At 45.5% G+C, this 26,205-nt stretch overlaps 1 protein-coding gene and 1 long non-coding RNA gene across 5 annotated transcripts in view; one reads left to right on the top strand and one right to left on the bottom strand.

The window, feature by feature from the left end:
- Positions 1 to 829: 829 nt before the first annotated feature.
- Positions 830 to 25,507, bottom strand: POU2AF3 (POU class 2 homeobox associating factor 3). Of its 3 annotated transcripts, none has more exons than XM_079954855.1 (6): positions 24,302 to 25,507; positions 19,846 to 19,962; positions 12,360 to 12,454; positions 6,844 to 6,907; positions 5,274 to 5,503; positions 830 to 3,031 (listed from the first exon to the last, which is right to left on the bottom strand). In XM_079954855.1, the coding sequence occupies exons 2-6, from the start codon at positions 19,850 to 19,852 to the stop codon at positions 2,675 to 2,677; spliced, it is 753 nt and encodes a 250-aa protein (XP_079810981.1). In that variant the 5' UTR covers positions 19,853 to 19,962; positions 24,302 to 25,507; the 3' UTR covers positions 830 to 2,674. The 3 variants fall into 3 exon arrangements, with proteins under 3 accessions (XP_079810981.1, XP_079810982.1, XP_079810980.1); XM_079954856.1 differs by having other exon boundaries at positions 19,846 to 19,966; positions 25,245 to 25,286; XM_079954854.1 differs by lacking the exons at positions 19,846 to 19,962; positions 24,302 to 25,507 and adding an exon at positions 18,880 to 19,130.
- The window catches only part of LOC307203790, a 44,268-nt gene continuing 24,976 nt past the window's right edge, over positions 6,914 to 26,205 (top strand). Inside the window, exons 1-2 of one of the 2 annotated variants that reach the window (XR_013833349.1) lie at positions 6,914 to 8,672; positions 19,925 to 19,999. This is a non-coding gene — a long non-coding RNA (uncharacterized lncRNA). Of the gene's footprint in view, positions 8,673 to 19,924; positions 20,011 to 26,205 lie in introns of those variants that run through there. The other variant, XR_013833350.1, reaches the window with a different exon arrangement.

Raw genomic sequence — 26,205 nt, 5'->3', positions numbered from 1 at the left:
AACAAACTGAAACTCAATCCAGATAAAGGCACTGTTAGTGAATGGTTCCCTAGACCAGAGGGCTGGGAGGTTGCCTGCTCTTGATGGGATTACACTTCCTCTGGAGGAGCGGGTACGTAGCTTGGTGGTACTTTTGGATCCCTTGCCATCACTTTGAGGCTCAGGCGGCCTCAGCGATGAGGAGTGCCTTCCATCAGCTTTTATCTTAAACAATTGTGAACGCAGTAAATAAAGAGTTCCGGTAACCAGACGTTTCATCGTTAAAGAGATTAGTCATCGAGCTGTCAAAATCAATTGTATCAGGAGGAGCATAGAAAGAGGATGATGTCCTTCAGTTTGTTAAACCCCCTTCGGAAACATGGGTAGGGCTCACAAATTTAAATACATTTCCTCCCTATGGAAACATACAGATGGGAACAGGTAAGTTTCCATAGAGAATTTTTGTATTAGTGAGACTAAGGGTATTAACTATGTATGTATGAATGGACTAGTTATTGTCTCGCCTTTATTCTTGTAGATATACCCCTGCTTTAAGTTGTATACATACTGTCTTACCTTGTATATTATTTACTACAAAGGTATGTCTTACTTATGCATTCTGTGTATTTTTAATTTTCCTTATTCTACTTGTTAATTCAGTGCAGTTCTGATACAACTGATTCTGACAGCTCGATGACTGTGACAAAAGTGACGAAACGTCTGGTTACCGGAACACCGTCTGAGCACTGAACCACTGGTATAGCACAAGTTGACTCTTTATTACTGTGTTTGCAATTGTTCAAGATAAAATCTATTTTGGAAAGAGAAGAAATGAGCACTGAACCACTGATATAATACAAGTGAACTCTTTATTTACTGATAAAGATAAAACCTATTTGGGAAAGAAACTACTTTTGCCATTTTTATGGATGTTTATTGTTTGTTTACAGACAGTTGGTGATATTAGCTTGCGTCGACTGCAGTAGTCATTGTATCGCCACCCTGTTGTTTTATTGTTCCATCAGTTTTGGCTGGTGGCCCAGCTGTGCCCCTATCTGGACAGGGATAGCCTAACTTCTGTCGTCTATGCTCTGGTAACCTTTAGATTTGATTACTGTAATGCATTCTATGTGGGTCTGCCTCTTACAATCCTTGTAAACATAGGCTTCAAAATGTGTGATTCAGATCTCAGAAGACTGAGCCACACTTCCGATATGCAAAGTGCTTCTTGTTGATGAGCAAAGGCAGAATAATTACTTGGGATTTCAAGTTCTAGTTTATTGGTGAATTTTCTGCAGGCTATGCATGCTGCTAGCCATAAGTGAGGAAAGATGGGGTGGTTTGACTAACTGACCCCCAATGATAGATTACACCCATATACTGACAATGTCTATAGGACTACTCTGGAATATCCAATAAACCTCCCCACTCAGCCTTTAATGGAAATGGAAAGTATCTCTCCCACGACAAAAATCAAAATTTTATCAGGACAAAAATTTAGAACCTAGAAACTACAGGGAAGCAGATTTCAGCTGTGTTAGGAGGGATTTCCTAATGGCAAGAGCTGTTCAACAGTGGAAATGCTGGGCTCTCTCCTTCACTGGAGACATTTAAGCAGCTGTCAGGGGTGCTGTAATTGCATATTCTGCACTGAAAAGTGGGTCAGACTAGATAGCCACCGAGGTCCCAGCCCACTCTACAATTATTTCATTCTGTGTGAACGCAATGCATTGAAATACGCCTCCAGCTATCAGTTTGTGCTGCGAGAACGAAAGGGGGAAAACACACCCATCTGCGGCAAATTGGCTGACGTTTGTTTAATGGAATCAAAGATACAAGAATGACAGGATGGCGAAAGAAATGCTGTGATGTGGTTTAAAACGTTGTGCGCACCCTTAAATGAACCCCAGAGAAAACACCACCAGAAGAAGGAAAAGGTTGGGTTATGTTCGTGGAGGCAATATACTGGCTTATCTGATCCGAGCACAAACACATATACATGCTGTATTCATGAAAGAGATGAAGGAAACAGAATATATATTATATGGATAGGCGTATGCAAGCTTTTGCGTTTCACAGCACCCTTCATCTGGAGGGGACCAAAGTTTTAAATATATTGAGCACACCGGGTTGTGAGGGTAAAACATGCCACTAATCCAGGGTGTTAAACAACGGGCTGTGCGCATGCCGCAATTCCAATTGGGTACAGAAGAATTGCAAAATGTGTTGCTGGATGCACAATTTAGCTCAAGCCTTTTTTTTAAAAAAAAAGAAGTTTCTAGTACTTATGATTACAGAGATGTGCTTGCAAGTATACAGGCAGTGCTTGATGAAATAAGATATGGTGAATAAGATACCCAGTGGGCCAGGAGTACCATGGCAGCACCCTGCCTAGCCCCTTTGATTCTCCCCACAACCAGCAGAGGCAAAGCAAATTAGGCAAAACAAGTGACATCCACATCAATTAAGTCGCTTGCAGGATTCAGCTATTCTCCGTGCAGAATGTGGATTCTCCTGTGTGTGTGTTTTAGCGCAGAGAACAAACGGTCCAATAATGTCACCCCCTTTCCATTACACCCGATGAAGAACTCTGTGAAGCTGGGATGCTTGCACCCTCCTCCAACCAGAATGGCAACCAGAGTCTATGCTGATCTCCTGCGTTTAGGACAGCGGCCGCCCACCGGACGCTCCCCCATTAGCTATAGCATGTATCCCAGCTCCGATCTCTCCGGAAGAAGTCATCTGCTACGGAGACGGAAGGGGCATAGTCCCTGCAGTCCGTGTTTGCATAGGGAAAATATTCCGGTACTCTGAAAGCGTCCAAATGCTGGGAGCCGCAAGACGTACAGCAGCACGCAGAAGGGGCGTGGCTGTACTGTAACTGGGACTGCTGGTGATAGGGGCTTCCTTCTGACGATGGATACATGCAGCTCTTAGCATCCAGAGGGGAAGGGGAGCTGTAAGAGAGTGGGGTGAAAGGAGGAGGCTGCGGTGGAGAGTAGCTGTAATCAAATGAGCTGGAGGGGTCAGAGGAATCTGGGGATCCGGGACCCTACGGAGAAGGGAGAGGAGAGAGAAAAGGAGGCATCTAAGGAAAAAAGTCAATAATAATTAAGGCTCCAGGCTTCGTTTATTGATTCCCTTTAGAGTGGTACCTCGGGTTACACACGCTTCAGGTTACAGACTCCGCTAACTCAGAAATAGTACCTTGGGTTAAGAACTTTGCTTCAGGATGAGAACAATAATCGTCCTCCGGCGGTGCGACAGCAGCAGGAGGCCCCATTAGCTAAAGTGGTGCTTCAGGTTAAGAACAGTTTCAGGTTAAGAATGGATCTCTGGAACGAATTAAGTACTTAACCCGAGGTACCATTATATATTTCACCTCTTCTCCAAGGGGCCCAAGGTGGCAAACACAGTTCTCCCCCTCTCCGTTTTATCTTCACAACAACCTTGTGAGGTTGGTTAGGCTGAGAGAGAGTGACTGGCGTATGTGAGGTTCATGGCTGAGTGGGGATTTGAACCCATGTCTCCCTAGTCACACAATCTAACCCAGGGGTCAGCAAACGTTTTCAGCAAGGGGCTGGTCCACTGTCCCTCAGACCTTGTGGGGGGCCAGACTATTTTTTTTTGGGGGGGGGAATGAACTATGCCCCACAAATAACCCAGAGATGCATTTTAAATAAAAGGACACATTCTACTCATGTAAAAACACACTGATTCCAGGACCGACCGTGGGCCGGATTTAGAAGGTGACTGGGCCGGATCCAGCCCCCAGACCTTAGTTTGCCTACCCATGATCTAACCACACTATCACACTGTCTTTCTTTAATTGCAGATAGGTAGCCGTGTTGGTCTGCCATAGTCAAAACAAAATAAAATAATTCCTTCCAGTAGCACCTTAAAGACCAGCTAAGTTAGTTCTTGGTATGAGCTTTCGTGTGCATGCACACTTCTTCAGATACACTGAAACAGAAGTCACCAGACCCTTCTATATAGTGAGAAGGTGGGGAGGGGTATTACTCAAAAGGGTGGTGGGATTGGGTGATTGGCAGATAGCTGTGATGAGCCTGTTGACGACTCTTAACGACTGCAATAGGTCTTACAGGAAAAAGCAAGGGGTGAGAAGGTGAAAAATGGCTTTGTCATGTATAATGAGATAAGAATCCAATGTCTTTGTTCAGACCAGGTCTCTCCATGGTTTTAAGTTTGGTAATAAGTTGCAATTCAGCAGCTTCTCTTTCCAGTCTATTTCTGAAATTCCTTTGTAATAGAATAGCTACTTTGAGATCTTGTATAGAATGTCCTGGGAGATTGAAGTGTTCTCCTACTGGTTTCTCTGTCTTGTGGTTCCTGATGTCAGATTTATGTCTGTTTATTCTTTGTCGTAAGGTTTGGCCTGTTTGTCCAATATAGATAGCTGAAGGACACTGTTGGCATTTGATGGCGTACACAATGTTAGACGATGAGCAATTAAATAGTCCCGAGATGGTATGTGTGATGTTGCTGGGGCCAGTAATGGTGTTGTCCGGGTGTATGTGGTAGCAAAGTTGGCATCTGGGTTTATTGCAGGCTCTGGTGCCAGTGTCCGTGTTAAGTCTGGTTGTAGTATTATTGTGGGTTAGGAGTTGTTTAAGATTGGGTGGCTGTCTGTAGGCAATGAAAGGTCTTCCTCCCAGAGCTTGAGAAAGAGAACTGTCATTGACCTCTCCTGGACAATTTCAGAAATAGACTGGAAAGAGAAGCTGCTGAATTGCAACTTATTACCAAACTTAAAACCATGGAGAGACCTGGTCTGAACAAAGACATTGGATTCTTATCTCATTATACATGACAAAGCCATTTTTCACCTTCTCACCCCTTGCTTTTTCCTGTAAGACCTATTGCAGTCGTTAAGAGTCGTCAACAGGCTCATCACAGCTATCTGCCAATCACCCAATCCCACCACCCTTCTGAGTAATACCCCTCCCCACCTTCTCACTATATAGAAGGGTCTGGTGACTTCTGTTTCAGTGTATCTGAAGAAGTGTGCATGCACACGAAAGCTCATACCAAGAACTAACTTAGTTGGTCTTTAAGGTGCTACTGGAAGGAATTTTTTTATTTTGTTTTTTCTTTAATTGCTTTAACAGATGCCCAAAGCAAGGCTTCATCAGAGCAGATGTGCTATTTACAGCTTTCGGCTATTTCTGTCCTGCAGTCGTGGCTCTTACTTTCCTGCTGTATGAATCCCCCAAGCATACGGGTGCTTTGTAAAATCCTGAACCCCAAGCCCATAAAAACTGAAGCACAATTACCATGCTTTGGTTGAGGTAGGGAGGGCCTAGTTGGAAGCTGTCGGGAGAGCAAGGCATGTTGCCCTGGGTAGTCCCCATAGTAGCATCCAAAGGTAGCTCAGTTTGAAGGCAGGAATCAACCAGCTGCTCCAAGTAACTGGGGAGCTCCTCGCAGGCAGTGCAGTTTTGGAACTGCCAGGGTTGTACGCAGCCAGACGAAGAAGAGGCAACTTCTGTGTCTACGTAAGAGGCTAAGAGAGGAAGGAGAAGAGAGAACAAGACAGTAGGACGCAAGGACAAACAGCTGTCATTTTAGTTAGTTGCATCATTTAGATGATTTATATGCTCCCTTTTGCACAAGCCAGCTGTCATTTTAGTTAGTTGCATCATTTAGATGATTTATATGCTCCCTTTTGCACAAGCCAAAGGGCAGCTGAAAACAAGCAAATAAGAAAAGAAAAAATCCATAAAAATAACACAATTATTGAAGAACGCATGACAAGGTGTAAGGTTTGACACTAGGCAGGAAGAATCAGCTGCATAAATAGGAGATGGGGGACACCAGGAATATCAATAGTACACGTGAAAAGGATATAGGGGTCTTAGCGGACCACAAGCTTTATATGAGTCAACAATGCAGCAGTAGCAGGGGAAAAAAGCAAAAAGCAAAAAGCAAAAAGCTGATGCTATTCTAGGCTGCATCAACAGAAGTATAGTGCCCAGATCAAAGGAAGTAATAGTACCATTCTATTCTGCCTTGGTCAAAGCACACCTGGAATACTGCGCCCAATTCTGGGTGCCACAATTTAAGGATATTGACAAGCTGGAAGGTGTGCAGAGGAGGGCAACCAAGATGTTCAAGGGTCTGGAAACCAAGTCTTATGAGGAACAGTTGAAGGACCTGGGTATATTTAGCCGGGTAAAGTAAGGTTACCAGACGTCCCCAGATTTACAAATCAGTCCCCTGACAATATCCTATCATTCCTACTGAAGTTGAAAACTGGATTCATTTGGGGGGGGGGGGGGAATCTGGTAGCCTTAGGGTAAAGAGGAGACTGAGAGGAGATATGACAGCCATCTTCAAGGGCTGCCACGTAGAGGGTGGATCAAACTTGTTTTCTCCTGCTACGAACCAATGGATTCAAGTTACAAGGACTAAACATCAGGAAGGACTTTCTGACAGTAGGAGTTCTTGCACACCAGGAAGGAGCTGATGTAAGATGTGAAAGGATTAACCCCACCACCACCCGCTGGATTAACAGGAAGAGAGAGAGAGAGAGAGAGAGAGAGAGAGAGAGAGAGAGAAATGGATGGGAGAGAAAGCAAGCCACTAAACTTTTGGGAACAGGATGGGTCTATAGGCCAGCCCCAAACTGAGATGAAGAGGCTGCCAGGTGGGGCAAGGACATCTTTGCTGGCTTCCCCCTCTGTGTGTCCTCCTCTGCATTTAGCAAAGTTCTGATTGGCTAGGTTCCTAATTAAATGCCAGGTTTAGGAAGTCCGGAAAAGAAGTGGGATGTGTTTTGGGAGAGAGGGGAAAGGTGGGGGGTGGGGAGAGAGGAAAAAAGGTGCTCTCTCTTTTTGTACCAACCTGCACAGGGAGGGGAGAAAGACTCCGTCAAATGGACATTGCTGCCACTGCCTTCTCCGGAAACCTGAGAACACAAGGAATAAAGCAAAGCACAGCTGGGTGGTTCTCCATTTATAAAGCAGAAGGAAGTCCTTGCCTCCTTCCCTCCCCCCTTCCTTCCTTCCTTCATCCCCTTAACACGGTGGAGGTAAGTCCAGGCTTTATCTCCAAGAGGAGCACGCAGGGAGTTAGCAATGCAGGTTGATTCTGCTGTTATCTGTGTAGGTTGAAGTTGTGGCCATGTTAGATGTTAGTTAGTCTGTTACCTAACTCATAAGATGCATGCTCCCATAGAAGAAACATGCAATTCCTGAAATCTGTTAAGAACGCACTATTTTGCCATGGGACAGGCATTATTATTTTTTTTTAAAAACCTGCTATCAACATGCCTGTGTTTAGGGTGAAGCGCCACCGAGAGCAGGAAATATTTTTTAAAAGTTACTGGAAGGTCACCCCTATTTGCAAAGCATTCCCCTGCTGGAATTTACAACCTTGCTTTGTTTGATCACAGTTAAATCCATAAAGGCAGGCTCTGTAACAGCAGCTGTTCCAACTGAACTCCAGTCTAGAGCCTAGACACAGAGTTCACCTAAAAAGGAATTTGAAGGCAGCTCAAAGCAAATGGGATGGCTCTTCCACAAACAGAGGGGTTCTCCATAAGATGAACGAAATTTTCCCCCAAGGGGGGGGGGTGTTTCACAGTCCCTCCACTCCTTGCCAGGTTTCGACTCAAGCGAAATCCGAAGGCAGTTTCAATCACCCAAAACTATGTTGAGGAAAGCCATCTGAGTCACAAAGAAAGCTAGTGAAATTTCTCAGATGAGATATTGCATGTTACAACAACCCTCTACCCACTGGTTTTAAATATTGGGGAGAGGTCCCTCTGGGATTGCTATTAATCTGTGTATTTACACTAAAAATAATTTATTTATAATATTCCATTTTTGACACACAATGCTTAGGACACTCCCGAGGCAGCAAAGAAACATTTAAAAAAATAAAAAGCAGAAACAGGAATGTGAAATGGCATTAAAGTCTCAGGAGCAGACATGAGGCAGTATCACGAGCCATTGTCAGTAGAAACTGAGAAAAGCTTAAATTCTTCCCTGCACGAGGAAGGATATGATATGAAATGACAGGTGAGCAAATCTATCAATTTTGATTTCTCTCGGGCTCTCATTTTTCCACTCTTAAACACAAATTTGCACATCAGCAAGCAGATTCTTTTTTAAAAAGAAGTCTGTGTGAAAATTTGTCTGCATTTTACTGCTAATTTCTTCTAATATACACATTTTTGCAAACAATTTCCCCTAACATAAAGCATTTTTGTATGCTCTTTTAACGTAATATATGCATTTCTATGCACACTTTATCGCACACACATTACTCGATAGAAGAAATGCACTGCCAAATTTGGAGAAGTGCAAATTTCCAATGGTGATTTTGTGTTTCAGTTTGCATATTGTTTCTGCCCCAATACATAAAAACAATCTCTTTTGCCGTCTCTTCTCTCCCCTTCCCTTGCAGGCTGCCCGCAGGATCATCTTAACGGCTGCCTTGCTTGTGTTCTAAAACCTCCTGCTTAGATAAGAAAGCGACTGTTGTTTTCTTACAGCACAGCTAGAAAACTAAACTACATTCACAGATTTTTATGTCATCAGAAGACGTATCTTCAACCAGGGTCGTTTCAGTGCTGAAGGGATTGATGCTCTCTCTCACACACACATACTTTCCAGATTGCCCAGTTTCTTAGACAAAGGGCAAATGTCTTTTCCAAGGAATAGCAACAGGTGGGTACTAGAGTTAATCTGTGAAGGTGGAAAACAGCCCTCCAGTGATGTGAACCCGGAAGCAGTATTTGGCTGGCTTTTTCTTTATGCAAATCACTAAAGCAACATAAGCCAGGGGAGCTCTTTGCACATAGTGCAATGTACTGTGTGTGACTTCTTGATCACTCCTCCTCTCAAAGAGCAGTTAACACTTTCCCACCTTCCTGCAATGGAAGGGGCGGGGAACCGGGGCTCAGCCGGTGCAGCCATTGATCAGGGATGATGGGCCGCGTAGTCCAGTATCATCCGGAGGTCCTCAGCTTCCCCATTCCTGAGCTATAGGATGCTCTGTGTTACCATCATCAGCATTTGAGCCCGATTAGCTACACCTTATGGGACATGGGTGGCGCTGTGGTATAAACCACAGAGCCTAGGGCTTGCTGATCAGAAGGTCGGCAGTTTGAATCCCTGCGACAGGGTGAGCTCCCATCGCTCAGTCCCTGCTCCTGCCAACCTAGCAGTTCGAAAGCACATCAAAGTGAAACTAAATAGGTACCGCTCCGGCGGGAAGGTAAACGGCATTTCTGTGCACTGCTCTGGTTCGCCAGAAGCAGCTTAGTCATGCTGGCCACATGACCTGGAAACTGCATGCCAGCTCCCTTGGCCAATAAAGCGAGATGAGCGCCGCAACCATAGTCTTCCACGACTGGACCTAATGGACAGGGGTCCCTTTACCTTTTTTAGCTACACCTTAACTCTTAAGAGATTACAGGCTGCAGCCTAATAAATTCCTCTCATCAGATGAACAGATCTAAACGACCCACGTCCATTAATTTCAATGGGTCTACTCCAAAGATGACAAATGTTGGAAACTCAAAAGTCTACGCACTCTTGCTTTGTAAATTTAACAAATGATAACACAGGAAACTACATTAAAGGTAAAGGTAAAGGTACCCCTGCCCGTACGGGCCAGTCTTGACAGACTCTGGGGTTGTGCGCCCATCTCACTTAAGAGGCCAGGGGCCAGTGCTGTCCGGAGACACTTCCGGGTCACGTGGCCAGCGTGACATCGCTGCTCTGGCGAGCCAGAGCCGCACACGGAAATGCCGTTTACCTTCCCGCTGGTAAGCGGTCCCTATTTATCTACTTGCACCCGGAGGTGCTTTCGAACTGCTAGGTTGGCAGGCGCTGGGACCGAGCAGCGGGAGCGCACCCCGCCGCAGGGATTCGAACCGCCGACCTTTCGATCGGCAAGTCCTAGGCGCTGAGGCTTTAACCCACAGCGCCACCTGCGTCCCAAAAGTCTACGCACTCTTGCTTTGTAAATTCAACAAATGATAACACAGGAAACTACATTATGTAAGGTCAAACTATTTGCCTATCTAGCTCACTATTGCCCACTCTGACTGGCAGCGCCTCTCCAGAGTCTCGGACACAAACCTTTTCACATCAGCTGCTGCCTGATTCTTTCGGATCGTGATGCCAGGGATTGGAACCTGGGTCCTTCTGCATGCGAAGGTGTTGCAGCACTGAGCTATAGCCTCCCCACCCTACCAGCACCATTAGAAAATGGGAATTGTAGCTTTTTTAAAAAAGAGAGAGACCATGTAAGACTACCCATGGTTTAAATTGTGAAACAGGGATGGGTGTAACCTGGAATCTTGCGTTGGCCTAACATCCAGAGTGGAGGCATCAGAGGGTGACAGAAACGCCCAGGTCTCTGTGTCATAACCCTCCCTGATGCTTTGGAGTATCAACTCAGCAGAAATTCAAGCACAGTCCCGAAAAATTCCACCTCGTTTATGCATTGCAAAAGCTGACTTGTGGTGCCACATCCAAACTGGTGTGTGTGGAGCAGTCCTTCAGCATTGAATTCACCCCCTTCTGCCTCTTTCTTCTGGACCAAAAACTTCCACTTTCTGCAAACCACCCACAGAAAGGGAAGGTCCTCTGGTTGAGATGTTAGAGCCCAAGTTTTGCATGCAGAAGTTTCCCTGTATCTCCAGATACAGCTGCGAACCTGGAGGACCACTGCCATTCATTGTAGACAGTGCTAAGTCAGATGGACTAATGGTCTCTGCATAATACAGCTTCCTATGTTCTTCTGCTAAAATTAGCAGGTTAGGCTTTCATTCTTATCATTTGTTAAATTTGCATGCCGCCCGTCCTCTGAAGATCACAGGGCAGTCCACAACATAAAAATACAAAAGGCGAACTCAAAAGGCGTAAGAAAACAAAAACAAACCAATAACCCTCCTCCCACAAACACATTTTAAAGGCCATAGAACACTAATGTCAATTGAAGAGGAACGTTTTCGCCTGGTGCCTAAAGGTGTCTAATGAAGGCACCAGGTGAGCCTCCCTGGGGAGAGCATTCCACAGACAGGGAGCCACCACAGAGAAGGCTGGTTCTCATGTTGCCACCCTCCAGACCTCTCGTGGAGGAAGCACACAAAGAAGGTCCCCAGATGATGATTGCACTTTGATACTTGATTGGTCAGAAAATACTGGTCAAAAATTTCATGCATTAATTTATGAGAACAAAGAGGGCACCTTATGGCTGGTTTACAGATAAATGTTCAATGCTTGAGGGGTGATTGGTAGTACAGTGGTACCTCGGGTTAAGTACTTAATTCGTCGACATATGAGCATGAATTTCTACTAATATTAATGCTTGCATGCAGTTCTGCCTAAAGGTAAAGGTAAAGGGACCCCTTACCGTTAGGTCCAGTCGTGACCGACTCTAGGGTTGTGGCGCTCATCTCACTTTATTGGCCGAGGGAGCCGGCGTACAGCTTCTGGGTCATGTGGCCAGCATGACTAAGCCGCTTCTGGCAAACCAGAGCAGTGCACTTCTACTTGCACTTTGACGTGCTTTCGAACTGCTAGGTTGGCAGAAGCAGTTCTGCCTAATAGCCACATTTTTTGCAAGGCATTTTCTTCCTAACAGAATGCATTTTGTATGTTATTTTCACCAATACAGTGGTACCTCGGGTTAAGTACTTAATTCGTTCCGCAGGCCCGTTCTTAACCTGAAACTGTTCTTAACCTGAAGCACCACTTTAGCTAATGGGACCTACCGCTGCCACCATGCCGTCGGAGCACGATTTCTGTTCTCATCCTGAAGCAAAGTTCTTAACCTGAGGTACTATTTCTGGGTTAGCGGAGTCTGTAACTTGAAGCGTATGTAACCCGAGGTACCACTGTATGTATGAATGAACTATTGCAGGAAGACTTTCATATGGCTTTGCGTCAGCTCCAGTACAATGTTTCTTCTGTAGTCAGGCCCAGTCTAAACGAGCAATAAACTGTTCCTGGACTGCACCGCTTCAGATTGCAAGTGGAGGGTGACAATGGTGAATGCTCTTGTGTATATTTTAATCCTTGCAATAGAAAGCTAATATGCTAGGGAGAAGGGTTGTAAGCCCCACATTTCTCACTGACAAGCTAGTTTTCTACATGCAGGGTTTGGTAGGAAAGGTTTCGAATGCATCACCCCTTAAATCTGAAGTGATGCTGTGTAGGAACAGCTGTTTCATGATCCCAGGTTCTAGTTCACACACGTTCAAGTGTTGCACAACCAAGTGGCATGGTGCAGGCCACATCACTAATTGAAAGGAAGAAAATAACAAGTTTATTATTATTATTATTATTATTATTATTATTATGCAATTAGCCACAACTGTGGGAAGAGGAGGAGGTGCTTACTGCTTCATCTGCCACAGCCTGCTTGGCTCTTCTCTGCTGCAGAAGCTCCTTCACTGTAATCTTGACTCGGACACCTTGATAGACCTTTGGTTTTCCTAAAAGAATCAATTTAACAATAGGATTTTATATTCTGAAAAGTAAAAGGTGAGTTTAGGGTTTACCAGCTTGGAGCCATAAATTGCTTAAGCAAGTGATTGGGGAACTTGGGTTCTAATCCTGACCACATTTCCGTGAAATATTTCCTCCTTTACAGGGTTTACTTACCTCTGGGTAGGAGGGAGCTGAAAGTCATGCTGAATTACAAAACAGGAAGTCAAAATAAACTTGTAAGGGGAAAGGCCTTAAAATGTGGTTTGAGCCTTTGCATGTTTTAATTGGATTTTTTACATCAGCTTGAGCACAACATAGAATTTATTCTTATTCTTATTACACTTTACATAGCACCCTTTATCAAAAGATCACAGGGTGGTGTACAACATTAGAAACACATTGTGTATGTTTACATTTTAATGTTTGCATAATTGGTTTTTATACCTGCAATTTTAAGTCCGTGTAATTGGCTTTTATCATCAAACTGCCTAGTCACCTACTTTGCCATTCATTAAGAAGTATATAAATAATAGCACTTTATTATTAAGAATAATAATACTCTGAAGTAAATCCCACTTAGTTTGCAACGCCACTTTGGCACTTACTGTCTTGGCTGCAATTCCAACTCCACTTACCTGGGAGTAAACTCAACTGACCATTGGGGCTTGCTTCTGAGTCTATGTAGTTAGGACTGTACTGTTAAATGTTCACCATCATTCCCTTATACTAAAAACTGTATTTGTGTGAACATTTATCAGACTTTTATGGATAACATATAAATACTTCAGAAAGACGGGGTCAATGGCAGACTGTTGGATGAGTGGAATGATCAAAAGCATTTTTTTCAAAAAAGGAAAACGTGATGTCAGTATATCTCTCTGAATATATTATTGATGGCCTTACAACCATTCCTTAATTTGTAAACACTTCCTGATAGAACGCGTGTTGTCAAACATTTGTCAAATAAAGCTTCCCCCAACATGAGTTTAGAGTTCGATAAACCGATTAAGTCCAGATTACACTCAAGGAGGTCTCATGCCATTCTGCTCAGTAAGTCTGAGGAATCTGCCCCCCCCCCGACACACACCACAGGGAGGGCGCTCAGTATCTTTTTGTCATACCTGATGGTCCTGTCGTGACCCAGTATGAGTTCCCGTTCACATAACAGCAACTCAGTTTTGGACATCCTCCCATTTGATTCTCAGGGGGAGGGCGGTGGCAGAGAGGAGAACACATTTCAGCACGACTGGGGAGACGCAAGTAGAATTTTAAGGCTGGGAGATTATCCTAGAAGCTTATTGCAGAACTAATGGGGTGTCTCCTACAAAGTTCTACTCCAAGTGGGCCTCCTGAAATCAATAACCCTAAATGAGTTGCGCCACGTCCGTTAATGTCAATGGGTTGACTTACAGTCTGAATAGGGACCGGTGTTGGCTACACCATTGGCGTAGCCAAGAGGGGACAGGGGGGCAGCTACCCCCCAATCAAGTAAAACAATAGAAATACATAACTAACTGACCAATCATGTTGGTTCAGCCCCTCCCCCACCAAACAAAAGTCATGCCCCCCCCCAACAAAAATCCTGGCTACAGCCAAGGGCTACACCCCGATATTTCGCACCATATTTTTTCTTATAGTAACGAAGAGCCTTGGTTATGCTGTGATGCAAGGCTTCATGGGCACATCTATTTAATTCTGAATTCATAACAATTTGTGCTCATGATGGGGCAGTTATGCGTAATCCTGCTTTCAGGGCGCACTGCTTCATTTCAGATCGGCGCATGTCCCATTGCTCCTTGTGGTTCTTCTCCCAAGCGGAATGATGTGCAGACAGCCCAGTATAAATCCACCACTAACACGCTATCTGTTTCTATTGCTACTTTAAACTAATATGTATATCATTTTATGTAAACTGCTTAAGAGATTTAAAAAATGATAATTAAGCGGTATATTTGTCTTGATAAATAAATACCAGCAGTCATTAAACAACAAAATACAACTGGTCATTAAACAACAGGAAGTGAGCGTTGCACAGTTATGCAGATACAACTAGCACTCGTCCCGGCAGTAGACAGTTGTCATTAATGGTGCAATCCTGTGCGGGCTTACCTTGGAGTCAGCCCCATTGAGCAAAGTGAGACCTACTTCCTAGCAGACATACATAGGTAAAGGTAAAGGGACCCCTGACTATTAGGTCCAGTCGTGGTCGACTCTGGGGTTGTGGCGCTCATCTCGCTTTATTGGTTGAGGGAGCCAGCGTACAGCTTCCGGGTCATGTAGCCAGCATGACTAAGCCGCTTCTGGCGAACCAGAGCAGCGCACGGAAACGCCGTTTACCTTCCCGCCGGAGCAGTACCTATTTATCTACTTGCACTTTTGACGTGCTTTCAAACTGCTAGGTTGGCAGGAGCAGGGACCGAGCAACAGGAGCTCACCCCGTCGCGGGGATTCGAACCGCCGACCTTCTGATCGGCAAGTCCTAGGCTCTGTGGTTTAACCCACAGCGCCACCCGTGTCCCTAGCAGACATGCATAGAATGACAGAATCCTGGAGTCGGAAGGGACAACAAGGGCTGTCTACTGCACCCCCCTGCAATGCAAGAATCTTTTGCCGAATGTGGGGCTCAAACCCGCAACCTTGAAATTAAGAATAGTGTGCTCTATTGACTGAGCTATCCCAGTTGCACGTGCTTATGCTGCCTGGCTGTGAATTCCTTGCAATTGGGGTGTCCCTAATTCAAACCTCGCCTTTGCCATGGTTCCACCTGCTTACTCTAGCTCACGCTTAGAAGCTGTATAAGCACATTGAAAGCACACGCCAAGAACCCTGGGAACTATGGCTTACCCCTCAGAGAGATACAATTCCTAGCACCCTTAACAATCTACAGTTCCCAGGATTCTTGGGCGGTGGGAGACGTCCTTTAAATGTACTGTGTGTACACAGCGTTAGTCTCAGTCCTTCTCACTCCCATCCACGGGGTGGGAAGAATGATACCAGAGTCTACATTACAGGGCTGTTGTGAAACTTGCCTGGGAGAGCAAATGTGAAGGCCTTCCACAACGCTCAAAATGTGCTGTGCAAGTGCTATGTATTAAACAGCCAAACAAGTGATACCTGTCCAGAGAAAACAGAAGCATCAAGTTTCAGCCAACAACGTTCAGTGCTGCAGCTACATAATGTTAAGATTCTTGATTTAATGGTCTTAACTGAGCAGGACAGTTTGCAGGGAATGGAGGGGTCCTTAGGTAGTAATGCGTTACAGATTGATTTCCAGGGATGGTCAGTGAGCCCCCATTTTTATTTTTATTTTGCAGTGGGGGGGGCACCTGCTCATTCTGCTTAGGGGACCACAGACATCTGCCCAGTGTCCTGCCCTGACAAACAGCACTGACGATTCCTAGAATGAGTTTGCCAGATGAGAAGCTGCAACAATTTTATTCCCTTGCAGAGGTTTGGGAAACAGAGCAGGGGGAGAAACCTGGGTGGCCCTTGTGCATCTGGCACCATCTGAGACCATGCCATTCCACTGCAAAATGCCTAAATGTATATAATCAGCGGCAGTATTTTTTATTTTAAGGAAGGTGTCTTGTGACATGGGAAAAGGAAACTGAGAGGCCTTTCTTTTACTGGAACTCACTACTATTTTCAGTGCTAGCTGGCCTTATTGGGTGGAAGTACCACCCCCCCCCACCCCCACCCCCCAAAAAACCCCAGACTGTGTTGCTTCAAGATTCTGTGCAGCCTTGCTTATATTGAGTGCAGTCATGATGCGGGAATGTTGCCATCAGGCTAGGATTTTAGGAAATTTGCACACACACACACACACAGCAAGGTTGCTTTACCACATTTTGGTGGAGTAGTACCGTATTCACTCGAATCTAATGCTCACCTTTTTTGGCCAAATTACGTTGCGAAAATTAAGGTGCGCATTAGATTCGACAGCACATTTACATTCGACAGCAAATACCTTTTTTGGTTTCAAAGGTTCTGAAAATTGAGGTGTGCATTACATGCAATTGCGCATTAAGACTCAGTAAATTTATACCTTTCATCTAAAGAGGTGGGCCCTTGTGTAAGTCCAAAGTACAGTATAAAATTAGCTAGCTGCACGACGAAGCAGTAGTGATTTGGTCATGGCAACATTTATATCCCACCTTTCCTCCAATGAGCTCAAAAAGTACACACTTTTTCTCCCCTTCTCCATTTTAGCTTCACAACAACAACAACCCTGCGAAGTAGGTTCTGCTGAGAGACAGAAGACTGGCTCAGTGGGCTTCATGGTGGAGAGGGAATTTGAATCCTGGTGTAGCCTAGCCCCCACTCTTATGCTGGTGGTACCCGCCCCACAACCACTGGGTGTGACACCCCCTTCTGAAAAACCAGAAACGTATATGGCTTCTAGAAGATTGGCTGGCTCAAAGTGTTGCAAACATGCAGAACGGAATTCCAGAATCAAGAGGGGTGAAGAACCTGTGTCCATACAAATTCTCTGGGGCCTCCAATGTACATCACCCCTTACCACTGGCCCTGCTGCTGAGGCTGATGAGAGCCCAGCAATACCCAGAAGCCAGTGTGGTATACAGTAGTTGTTAGTGTGTTGGACTTGGACCCGGGAGACCTGGGTTCAAATCCTCGTTCAGCTGTGAAGTTCACCTTGGGCTAGTCGCTGCTTCTTAGCTTAGGGTTGCTGTGGGGGTTAAAGGAGGAGGCGGAGAATCGTGCCTGCCACCTGGCGCTACCAGAAAAGTGGGTTGGATATAAATGCAATCAGTAAATAAGTTCATCCCTTGGTTTTTTAAAAAGCCACCCAGATGGGTATGCAAGGCAAGCACTCAGAAGAGCTTTTGAGCAGCTGCAGCTTAGAGCATTGCATGCCCTGGGGGAGACTCTCTGCCTGCAACCTTGGAAAGCTGCTGCCTGCCAGTGTCTAGACAACAGCACACAATTGGTCTGACTGAATATAAGGCAGCTTCCTTTGTTCCTATCGTGGGCTGGATTCAATGCTAGAGCTGACCCACTGGAATCAAAGAACCTAAGTATGTCAGGTCCAATAACGGCAATGGGTCTACTCTATGTAATTCTGGGTACAACCCTATGTAATTCTTTGCAAACCAACTCTGTAAATTGTAGTGGGCCTCTAAACTCAGCGGTAAGTATGGATGAAATGGGTTCTTCTGCCCAACTCTATGATGTTTTCCCGCTACTCCATATCTGCCACTCACCAACCACCTACACTAGAGCCGATTTCCACGAGGGAGAGGAACAACTGGTGTCTGGCCAGCTCCCTGAAGTGTCCCTTTTGCACAAGGCGAGCCTAGGTCACAAATGCGTTTATCCCCAACCCGGTTTCAATGTCAGGGCTTGCGGGGCCGCCTGGGAAGGGTAGTTTTGCAGGAAAAGCCTATTCACTCTCCGCAGCTCAGAATCCTGCCATTTCATGTCTCTGGGTGGTGCAAACATCTCGCCCAAGAACCCTTGCTTTCGTGAGTAAATCCCGCGTTTGCTTTGGGAGGGTGTGTGTGAGAGAGCTTTGCAGAGGCATCTGAGGACTGGGAAGTGGGGGGGGGGGGAGAGAAGAAAGCGGTGAAATTTGGAGAGGGGGGCTCTGATCCCTCCCCGCGCCTCAAAAATAAGAAAAAGAAGAGCAGGGGGCACAGACGGGGAGCGGGCTGCTGCAAGCCGTTTGCAAACCGATTCCACGGCACGCCGAGTTCGACCGGGCTTACTCCGGAGTAAGCGCGCCACGGATCGGAGCCCTGCGCTAGGCTGGCTGCGCCGGAGGGAGCTTGGTCGGGGCTTCCCTCGTAAGCGCCGTGAGTAACTGCGGGCCACCGCGCTCCGTTCCGCGCCTGCCTCCTATCCGCGCCGCCGGCCAACAGGCCCCTGCTCCGAGGCCTGCACGACCCGCACGTGGGAACGGGAAAGCGGGCGGAGGCAGGCCGGATCCGCTCCAAGGAATCTCGCTGCGGATGGCTCCCGAGGTCGGGTTAGGAGGCACCGCAGCCCTCTTGCTCGGGAGTAAAGGCGCCGCGCCGTCTCCAGCCAGGCTGCTTGCCAAGGCGGCGGGCGACTCCTCGCCTGCCAAGCTGCCCTTACTTACCTGGAAAGAAGGAAGCGCCGTGGAGCACGGGGGTGGGGCTTACTTCCGAGTAAAACGTGGCCCGGATCCGGCTTCGGGACTCCGAAGTCAACGTGCACAGCAATTGCAAACTCTATACACGGTTTTTGATCGCTTGCATTTATTTCCCCCCCGCCAAAAATAATAACAATTGCAACCTTGTGCACGTTGGCTCCGGAGAAAGAGCCGTCGCAATCCAGGGGACTCGCGTGCAGCGCGATCCTATGCCTGTTTACTCGGAAGTTTCCGGCTTCTCTTCCCAACCGACAATCTCCCTGCCCCTACTTTACACCCTACCCGCAAGAGACCCACCTGAGATACCCATTTCCTTCCACCTCGCATATCTGCCTGCCTCCCCAAGCCGTGCACGGAAAGCGTATATTGCGCGTGGGAAGAATGGAAAGCGATCGCGCGTGGGGAGCGCAGCGGGGTTTTTTCCCCGCGTGGATTTTCTTGCGCGGCAGCGCCGCCGCTGGACGCAAAAGGAATAGCACGGGGGACCTCTGGGCACAAGCGACCCTTATTGAACGCCGCACTCCATTAAAAAAAAAAGTCCCATCTGTCCCCCCCCCCCCAACCACCGCACCCTACCCTACTGTATTAGGGGTGCACTCATTTAGCCTTTCCTCTTCCTCCCGGGAAGTGGGGAGAGCCAGGTGGCTGGGTAAGCCCCGCTGTCGTGGTGGGTGGGCTCTGATCGTCCCCTGAATATTAAAATCCACAACTAATCACCTGGCAAGTTACGCGGCTGAAGTCTTAAATTGCACCCCGGGGATGGAGGGGGAGAAATGTTTGTAATTTGGAGATCCGTAGCCCCTGGTTGCCTGGGCAGAGAGGCTGGCTTTGGAGGTGAAAATTTCACATAAGCAATGTGTGTTTTAAATATATACTTATACATATACATATATATATTTAAATGCTGCCTTTCACAGTGAAGTTTGGAGCAGCTGCACTCGAAAACATTCCCAGCTGAGACGCTTCTTTTTCCTGTAGCCCTGTTGCTCTGATGTGTTGTGTGCGCCTGTGCATATATATTTATATATTTATTATGTATATGAGTTTGCATCTGGTTAGATTTAACTTGCATGCACTTAAAGAAACATTGATTTCACTGCATTTTGGAGCCACTGGTGCCCTCCTGTTCTTAACTCTCCCCACCCTTTCCTCTTCCTCCCTGTTTTATTTGAAAGCAAACTGTCCCAACAAACTACACGGGTGAGAATTAATCCACCCTCCCCACCAAAACCCCACAAAGAGAGAGACTGAAATCAAACTTACCTGACATTTTCCAGGGCAAGAAGAAGAAGAAGAAGAAAAGGTCTTTATTCTGGGTTGTGTTTTTTTCCTTTACACCCAGGGATCTTCTGTGGACAAAAAAAGGGATCCTCAGCTGGGCTTCCTAATTCAAGTGGAAAACAGAGAAGAAAACAAGGTTTTTTCAGTTAAAAAATCATTCCAAACCCTTTGTGGAGATCTCGAGTGGGAGACAAACAATATTAATGTTTTATACCTACAGATATAAGTTTGAATTTTTCTCCCCGCAAGCCAAGTATTTAAAACCTCAAGAATCCAATGATTTGACAATCAATGATTGCGCGATAGTTTCAATTTGAATATTCAAAGGCTCCACAAAATGGCCTACCTTTGAGTGAAAAAGAGCATCTCCCCACATAGCAGAGGGTCTGATGGAATAAAATCCATCGCTGCTGCCTCCCTGGGACCCCTGCTTGGGGGACATCGCCCACCTTTTAGCTTTCTTGCCACAAACAACCCAGATATTCTTGAGGATGGGCGTTATTTTCACGGGAGAGGAAAGCAGGCTCTCTTGCGGACCTCTGATGTCCCCTGCCAGCTGTCGGGGGGTCTCCTGCAACAGGTTGGGGGCCGTGGGGTTCGGGGTGCGCTTTGGGGGACCACATGTGAGATTTCCGGGAGTGAATATGGCCCTCGGGGGGCGTGGCAGGGCCAGGAAAGGCTGTCAAGGCCTTCAAGGAATGCTTGCGGATGGCAACAGAGCTATAGTCACTTCCACTGGCATTTCCTATTCATGTTCCCCGTTGCATGTGGCTCCCCCACCCCACCAAAGTTTTGCTTCACATAGACAGATGTGTCCCTCCCTCACAATACAGCTGTTCTGGTTTGCATTCTGGGAAAGAAATGAATTGGCATCGCTGCCCACCCCCACGCCCGGCCCCAGTTCTCTCGCAGCGGCACTGGGTGTTGTGAGATAATGTTGCCCTTGGATGAAATTTCCCAAAAATTTCACATTGCATTTTCATAATCCTGCCCCCCCCCCTTTCACAGGATAGCAGAAGGCCTCAGGCAGGGACAGCTGGGTCAACCAGCGTGTAGGCGAAGCTGTTAATCATCTACCATGGTTATAATTTGGCCATTGTTCCAGTTCATTTTTTTTTATTATAGAAGTTCAACAAATATAACTTGATTTGAGTTAGGGAGTGGTATGGGTTTAGAAATACTTCTTTTCTACTGGCTTTTCATCAGTCCATAGACTCTGGCACATGTAACCTGTAATCCTTTTTTTTAAAAAATAATAATACATATATATTCACATATATACAAAAATTGCATATATACATATATATGCAAATCTCCTTAAAAGTACGCTAGAGGGGATGAAAAGACTTCTGAGAGATGCAGGAAAAATTCCTGGATATCTGTTCAAGAGGAGGTGGCTTGTGCTTCCCTCCCCACCCGAAAAAAGCATATCGATAGTGATAAAAACACTTTACTCACAAGAGGCAGAAATTGCATATTTATTTCACAAGATTTATATACTGCTTGATCACAGCAAAACCTGAAAGTGGTTTACAAAGAGAACAAAACAATTAAATTACCAGGTTGTTGTTTTTTAAAGTTAAAAGCGACAATTAAGAACGTTCAGAACATTTGCTTGGGGTGGAGGACTTGACGGAGAAGCTGCCTCGCATCCTGAAGTGTGTATTTATTAAACAGAAACTTTTGGATTACTGCTCAATCATGAACACATCGTTGACCCGTGGCAACAGCTAGTGTGTTAATTTTTAATGGAAAGGATGCCAGATCTCAAGACAACTGCCCAGAAGCCTTGCTTCACGATTCCAGATGTGCCGAGAGTGGTGCTGTGATTGCTCTGGGGAGAGAGGCATTCTGCACATGCTCAGGGACACCCTTGCTGCTGTTACTTGGATTATTCCAGGGCTGCATTCTTGCCATCTAAGGCGGAACACAGACCCGTATTAAGGCCTGGTAGCAATACTGCTAACCTCCAGTGCCAAAACTTGGGTACTCTCAACTCTTGGATTTTTGAAACAAAGGAATAACATTGGAAAGAAAGAAAAAACAGAAAACAAAAGGAGCTTGAGTTCTGTCAAAGGAAGTGAGTGTTTTGTTTAGATTACAACAGATCTGTCTAATGTTAAAAGAAGCGGAGACTTCTTTCTTCCCCTCCTCTCATAAATCACCTGTTTAAATTGGGTAGCTGCGAGTTGAGTTGATTGGTCTATATATGGGATGTGCTGTGCTTTCTCTTGTTGATTTAATATTCATAGTCATTTTTTTCAAACCTCTTCTTTTTACATTGGGGAAATTAAAAATTCCAGCCAGGGTACCATGACACTGCCTTGATGTACCGGTATGTGTTCCAAATTCATATTTTCAAAAAGTTCAATGCTTGACAGGTAGAGGGAGATGGGAAAATATAGCTGAATTTTTGTTTAAGTAAAAGGTGCGGCAGATTACTCGAGACAGTTTTCTGAGTTTGAATGCTAATTAACTTATGGACTTCAGAGATGAGAAACGAAACCAACCCACTGGGATGGGTTGAAACAGAGATATGTTTTGATCTCCAATTTTATAAACATAATGGAATATCTCGTGAGATGATGCAGAGGCCTTAAGAGCTCTAGTTCGAACATTTATTTGGCCATTGATGCTACAATTTAAAATCTACATGGTAGCCTCTAACGCAGGAATCAACTGAAGACAGAAAGCGGTAGCTGTGAACGGACTGGACACGACCATTTAAAAAAACAGCCACATAAAACGCCATTTTCTGAGTTGGCCATATTTTAAGGTTGCTCCTAGATGACCTGGTTATTGAGCATTCAACACGATTCGTTTGCAAAAAGCTTGGGGGGAGGTTAGACAATGGCCACATTCACGCTATCCATTTATACTGTCATGGCTTCCCCCCAAAAGAATTCTGGGAGCTGTCATTTCTTAAGGGTGCTGAGAGATGTTAGGAGACCCCTATTCCTCTCACACAGCTACAATCTCCAGAGCTTCTGAAGAGAGATCAGTTGCTAAACCACTGAGAATTGTAGCTTTGTGAGGGAGAAAGGGGTCTTTTAACAACTTTCAGCAAATTTTGAAGGATGTCTGTGTTTTCAGTTCACTTTTTTTTTTGTCTTGGAAGGTGCAAATTAGGTGGGTTTGCCTTTAAAGGCAAACTGAATTGAATTTCTTCTCAACATGTCATTTTTTAAAAAGTTGTGTTTTTTTATACATATAAACCACTTTTATGTGATAAAAATATCTGTGTAAAATGAGCACTTACCAGAGAGTAAGGGCCTCTGAAGCTCTGTCAAGCATTGGAGTAAACATGAGTAAAATTGTATTTCAGAGAAATAAACTCTAGTTTTTAACCCCAATATGCATTTGGGGGGTTACATTTTTATTTTATTTTATATTATGTGAATCTTGTCTCTTTTCCCACTCTCCCCCTTATCCTCTTTAATTAAAAAAAACAAAAGGGAAAAGCTGTGGTCGCTGCTAATCCCAAGGTGGTGGTGGGGTGTGGACAGCCCAGTTGTGGCTTGTGCCCGGACTGAGACCAGCTTTGATGTGGCTAAAATGAAAAATGACATTCTTCAAGTATCTCGAACTATTTGTAGTAAAATAAGTGAGGACACTCTGTGGTAACTTGAGTTGAAGCTGGCCACGTTAATTCATCATCATTGCAGTCCCATGCTATCCGGACAAACAGCTTCCTATTAGTCTGTTTATGGGGCAAGTGCATTTGGAGGTTGTTGTGGCGACACTGTATTGCCAGAGTTTTATCCATTTATGAAGCACAGTGGGGTGGGGAACCTGCGGCCATCCAGATGTTGGGTGCCAGCTTTTATCAGCCTCAGCCAGCATGGCCAATGGTCAGAGATTATGAGAGCTAAGAGTCCAACAACATCTGGTGGGGGCGACAGGTTCCCATACTCCGTATTTTACAACAGTCCTTGGAGGTAGCCTAGGCTGATAGATTTATCTGTGGTAAATCCATTTTGAGGCTAGGAATCACAGCAAGTGGCTATCTGACAACAGGCCCAAGGTCACCCATGAAGTTTCATGGCTGAGTGTAGATTCGAACCCAGCTCCCTGGTCCTGGCCTGATGCTCCAACTGCTGTCTGGTGTCAGTTAAGGATCCAGGTGGTCCAGTCCTGACACTCAGATCCTGCACTGTTACTCTACAATCCTATGCATCTTTTTTGGGTGGGGGAGAACTAAGTTCCACTGAATGCGTCAGGGCATACTTCCAATCCTGCAAGTGCAAAAACCACCCCTCAAATTCTCCACTGGCTCAGTATTTGCTTGGGTAAATCTGGTTATGAGTTTGAAATGCAGCGCTGTTCGTTTAGCCTTGAAAGATCAGGGAAGCCGTACATAAACAACAAGATGCAAAATATGAAAATGGTACTGTGATTGAGCTGAAGAACATATGCATCAATACCAAAACAATTAAACAACAGTGTAAATGTCTGTCAGAAGATGGGATACCAGCTGAAAGACCATCTCAACTCATTAGTCTTGCTTAATCCCATCCGGTTGAACTAGCATCCTTGAGAAGATTGATAACACCACACTCCTGACAAAATGCATCCTTTACTAGCTGATGAAAGTTTTTGGGGGCTGTTTTGTCACTGGAAGATTGTAGGTGTTGTTTCCCAGCCAGGGGAATCCTCATCAGAGGAGGCCCAGAACGCCCTGGCCTTACAGCGCTCCATGGCTCAGGCTCCATCTTGGGGAAGGAGCCAGAATTCTGCAATGAGGATGAGTCCCAAAACAGATGGTAACCAAGCTCTATCTAGAGAAGTGCCTGACTATAGACAAGGACTCCTCTGGAGCAAAAGTCTTGGGGAGAAATCCTCTCCTCTCAAGGAGACCACTGGAGAGAAGGGAGTTGATACGAGGCAGCTGCCGTTGGGGTGACGTTCCAGCAGCTCCTGTTCAGAAAAACCCCACTGCCAGGCTGGAAAAACTACTGAAACAATCTCTGTGTGTGAGACTCTAGCACAGGGCCTCCCAATTCCCATTCCACAGAGCTAGTCCAAGAAGACACCATTGTCAATACCCACCCTGCCCAGCCCAGCCCAGCCCGAGATATTGTTGAGTCCATCAGAAGTTGCACAATTTAAAAGGAACATTTAAAGCACTCTTTAGCCAGGAAGGCTTCTGGGGCAGCTTACAAGATAGGTGGTAAGATCATCGCTGCCATCAGGATTACAATGTAAAAGACGTGGCACGCATGGAAAAGGGTAGAGGGAGGGAAGAGGAAAAATACAAGCTCAGGCACCATTGTTTTAAAGTTGGAAGGGTGGAAATCCAATTGGAACTTCTTGTTTTTTTCTGCAGCAGAGACCTCTGGTAAAAGAGGGGAAGCACCCCTTTCATGATCATGCTGTCTCACACTGTACTTGGAGGGGATCCCCCAACTGTCCAGAGCAGTTTGGGAGGGGGGTGCTGGGCACTGTCAAGGGGAGAGGGATCTGCTTCTGCTAGCAGATAGCTCCACCAGATCAAAGGTCCTTGTGCTCCCCATAAGGGCGCTAATTGGTACAGCCCACAGTTCTGACAAGGATCCCCTGAAATGGAAACCATTCGGGTAGCCTGATGGAATGGTTGTTGCTAGGCAACCATTGAGGGAGGGGCCAATGGTGGCTAGCATGTCAGAAGAGCTTCCTTCTCTCCATCATAGACCATGTTGGAGCAATGGGCAAACCCATGTGTTTTGGAATCTGTTAAAATCAGGAGGCAGATTATAGGAATTGTGAAAGCATTTGAGACTTAGGAGAAGCTTCTGGGGCTGGCTTTGTGCACCCCACCCCCAGTAAAATTTGCCCCAGGGCCCAGCTGCCACATCTCAGCTTTCAGTTGACCATTGAAAAAGGACAGAGGGCTTCTCCAGATAACCTGTATATTCATTCTGATTTGTTTGCACAAAGTTTATACAGAGGCTAGATTATGTCTTTACTGAACATTCATTTGTGGTCTTTACTGAACATTCATTTGTATTTGCTTGTGTGGAGGATACGTGTCTTGCTGTTAGTCAGTCATTTATTCCACACTCCGAATGCATTTCTTCTTCATGTTCCTAACCGCGAAACGTCCTTTTAAACTGTGCTTTAATTGCACAAAGTTCTAACATGCAGTTGAATCTGTCCCATAAAATACAGACAGTCTGGCGGCAACCTGAATGTAGACTCTTTTTCCTAAAAGAAATGTTATCTGGAATTCAGTTGTGTATGTGTTTTTTTCAAAAAAATCTTCTCACTAGGGATGGGAGATATATTCAATTCAGTTCATGCTAATTCTCCCTTTCCAAAACAAACAAGATGCAAACCAAAACAAAACTGCACTTCTCAGGTAGT

Source organism: Podarcis cretensis, assembly GCF_951804945.1.
Source record: "Podarcis cretensis genome assembly, chromosome: 15".
NCBI lineage: Eukaryota > Metazoa > Chordata > Lepidosauria > Squamata > Lacertidae > Podarcis > Podarcis cretensis.
This window is presented reverse-complemented; position numbering and strand designations above follow the sequence as displayed.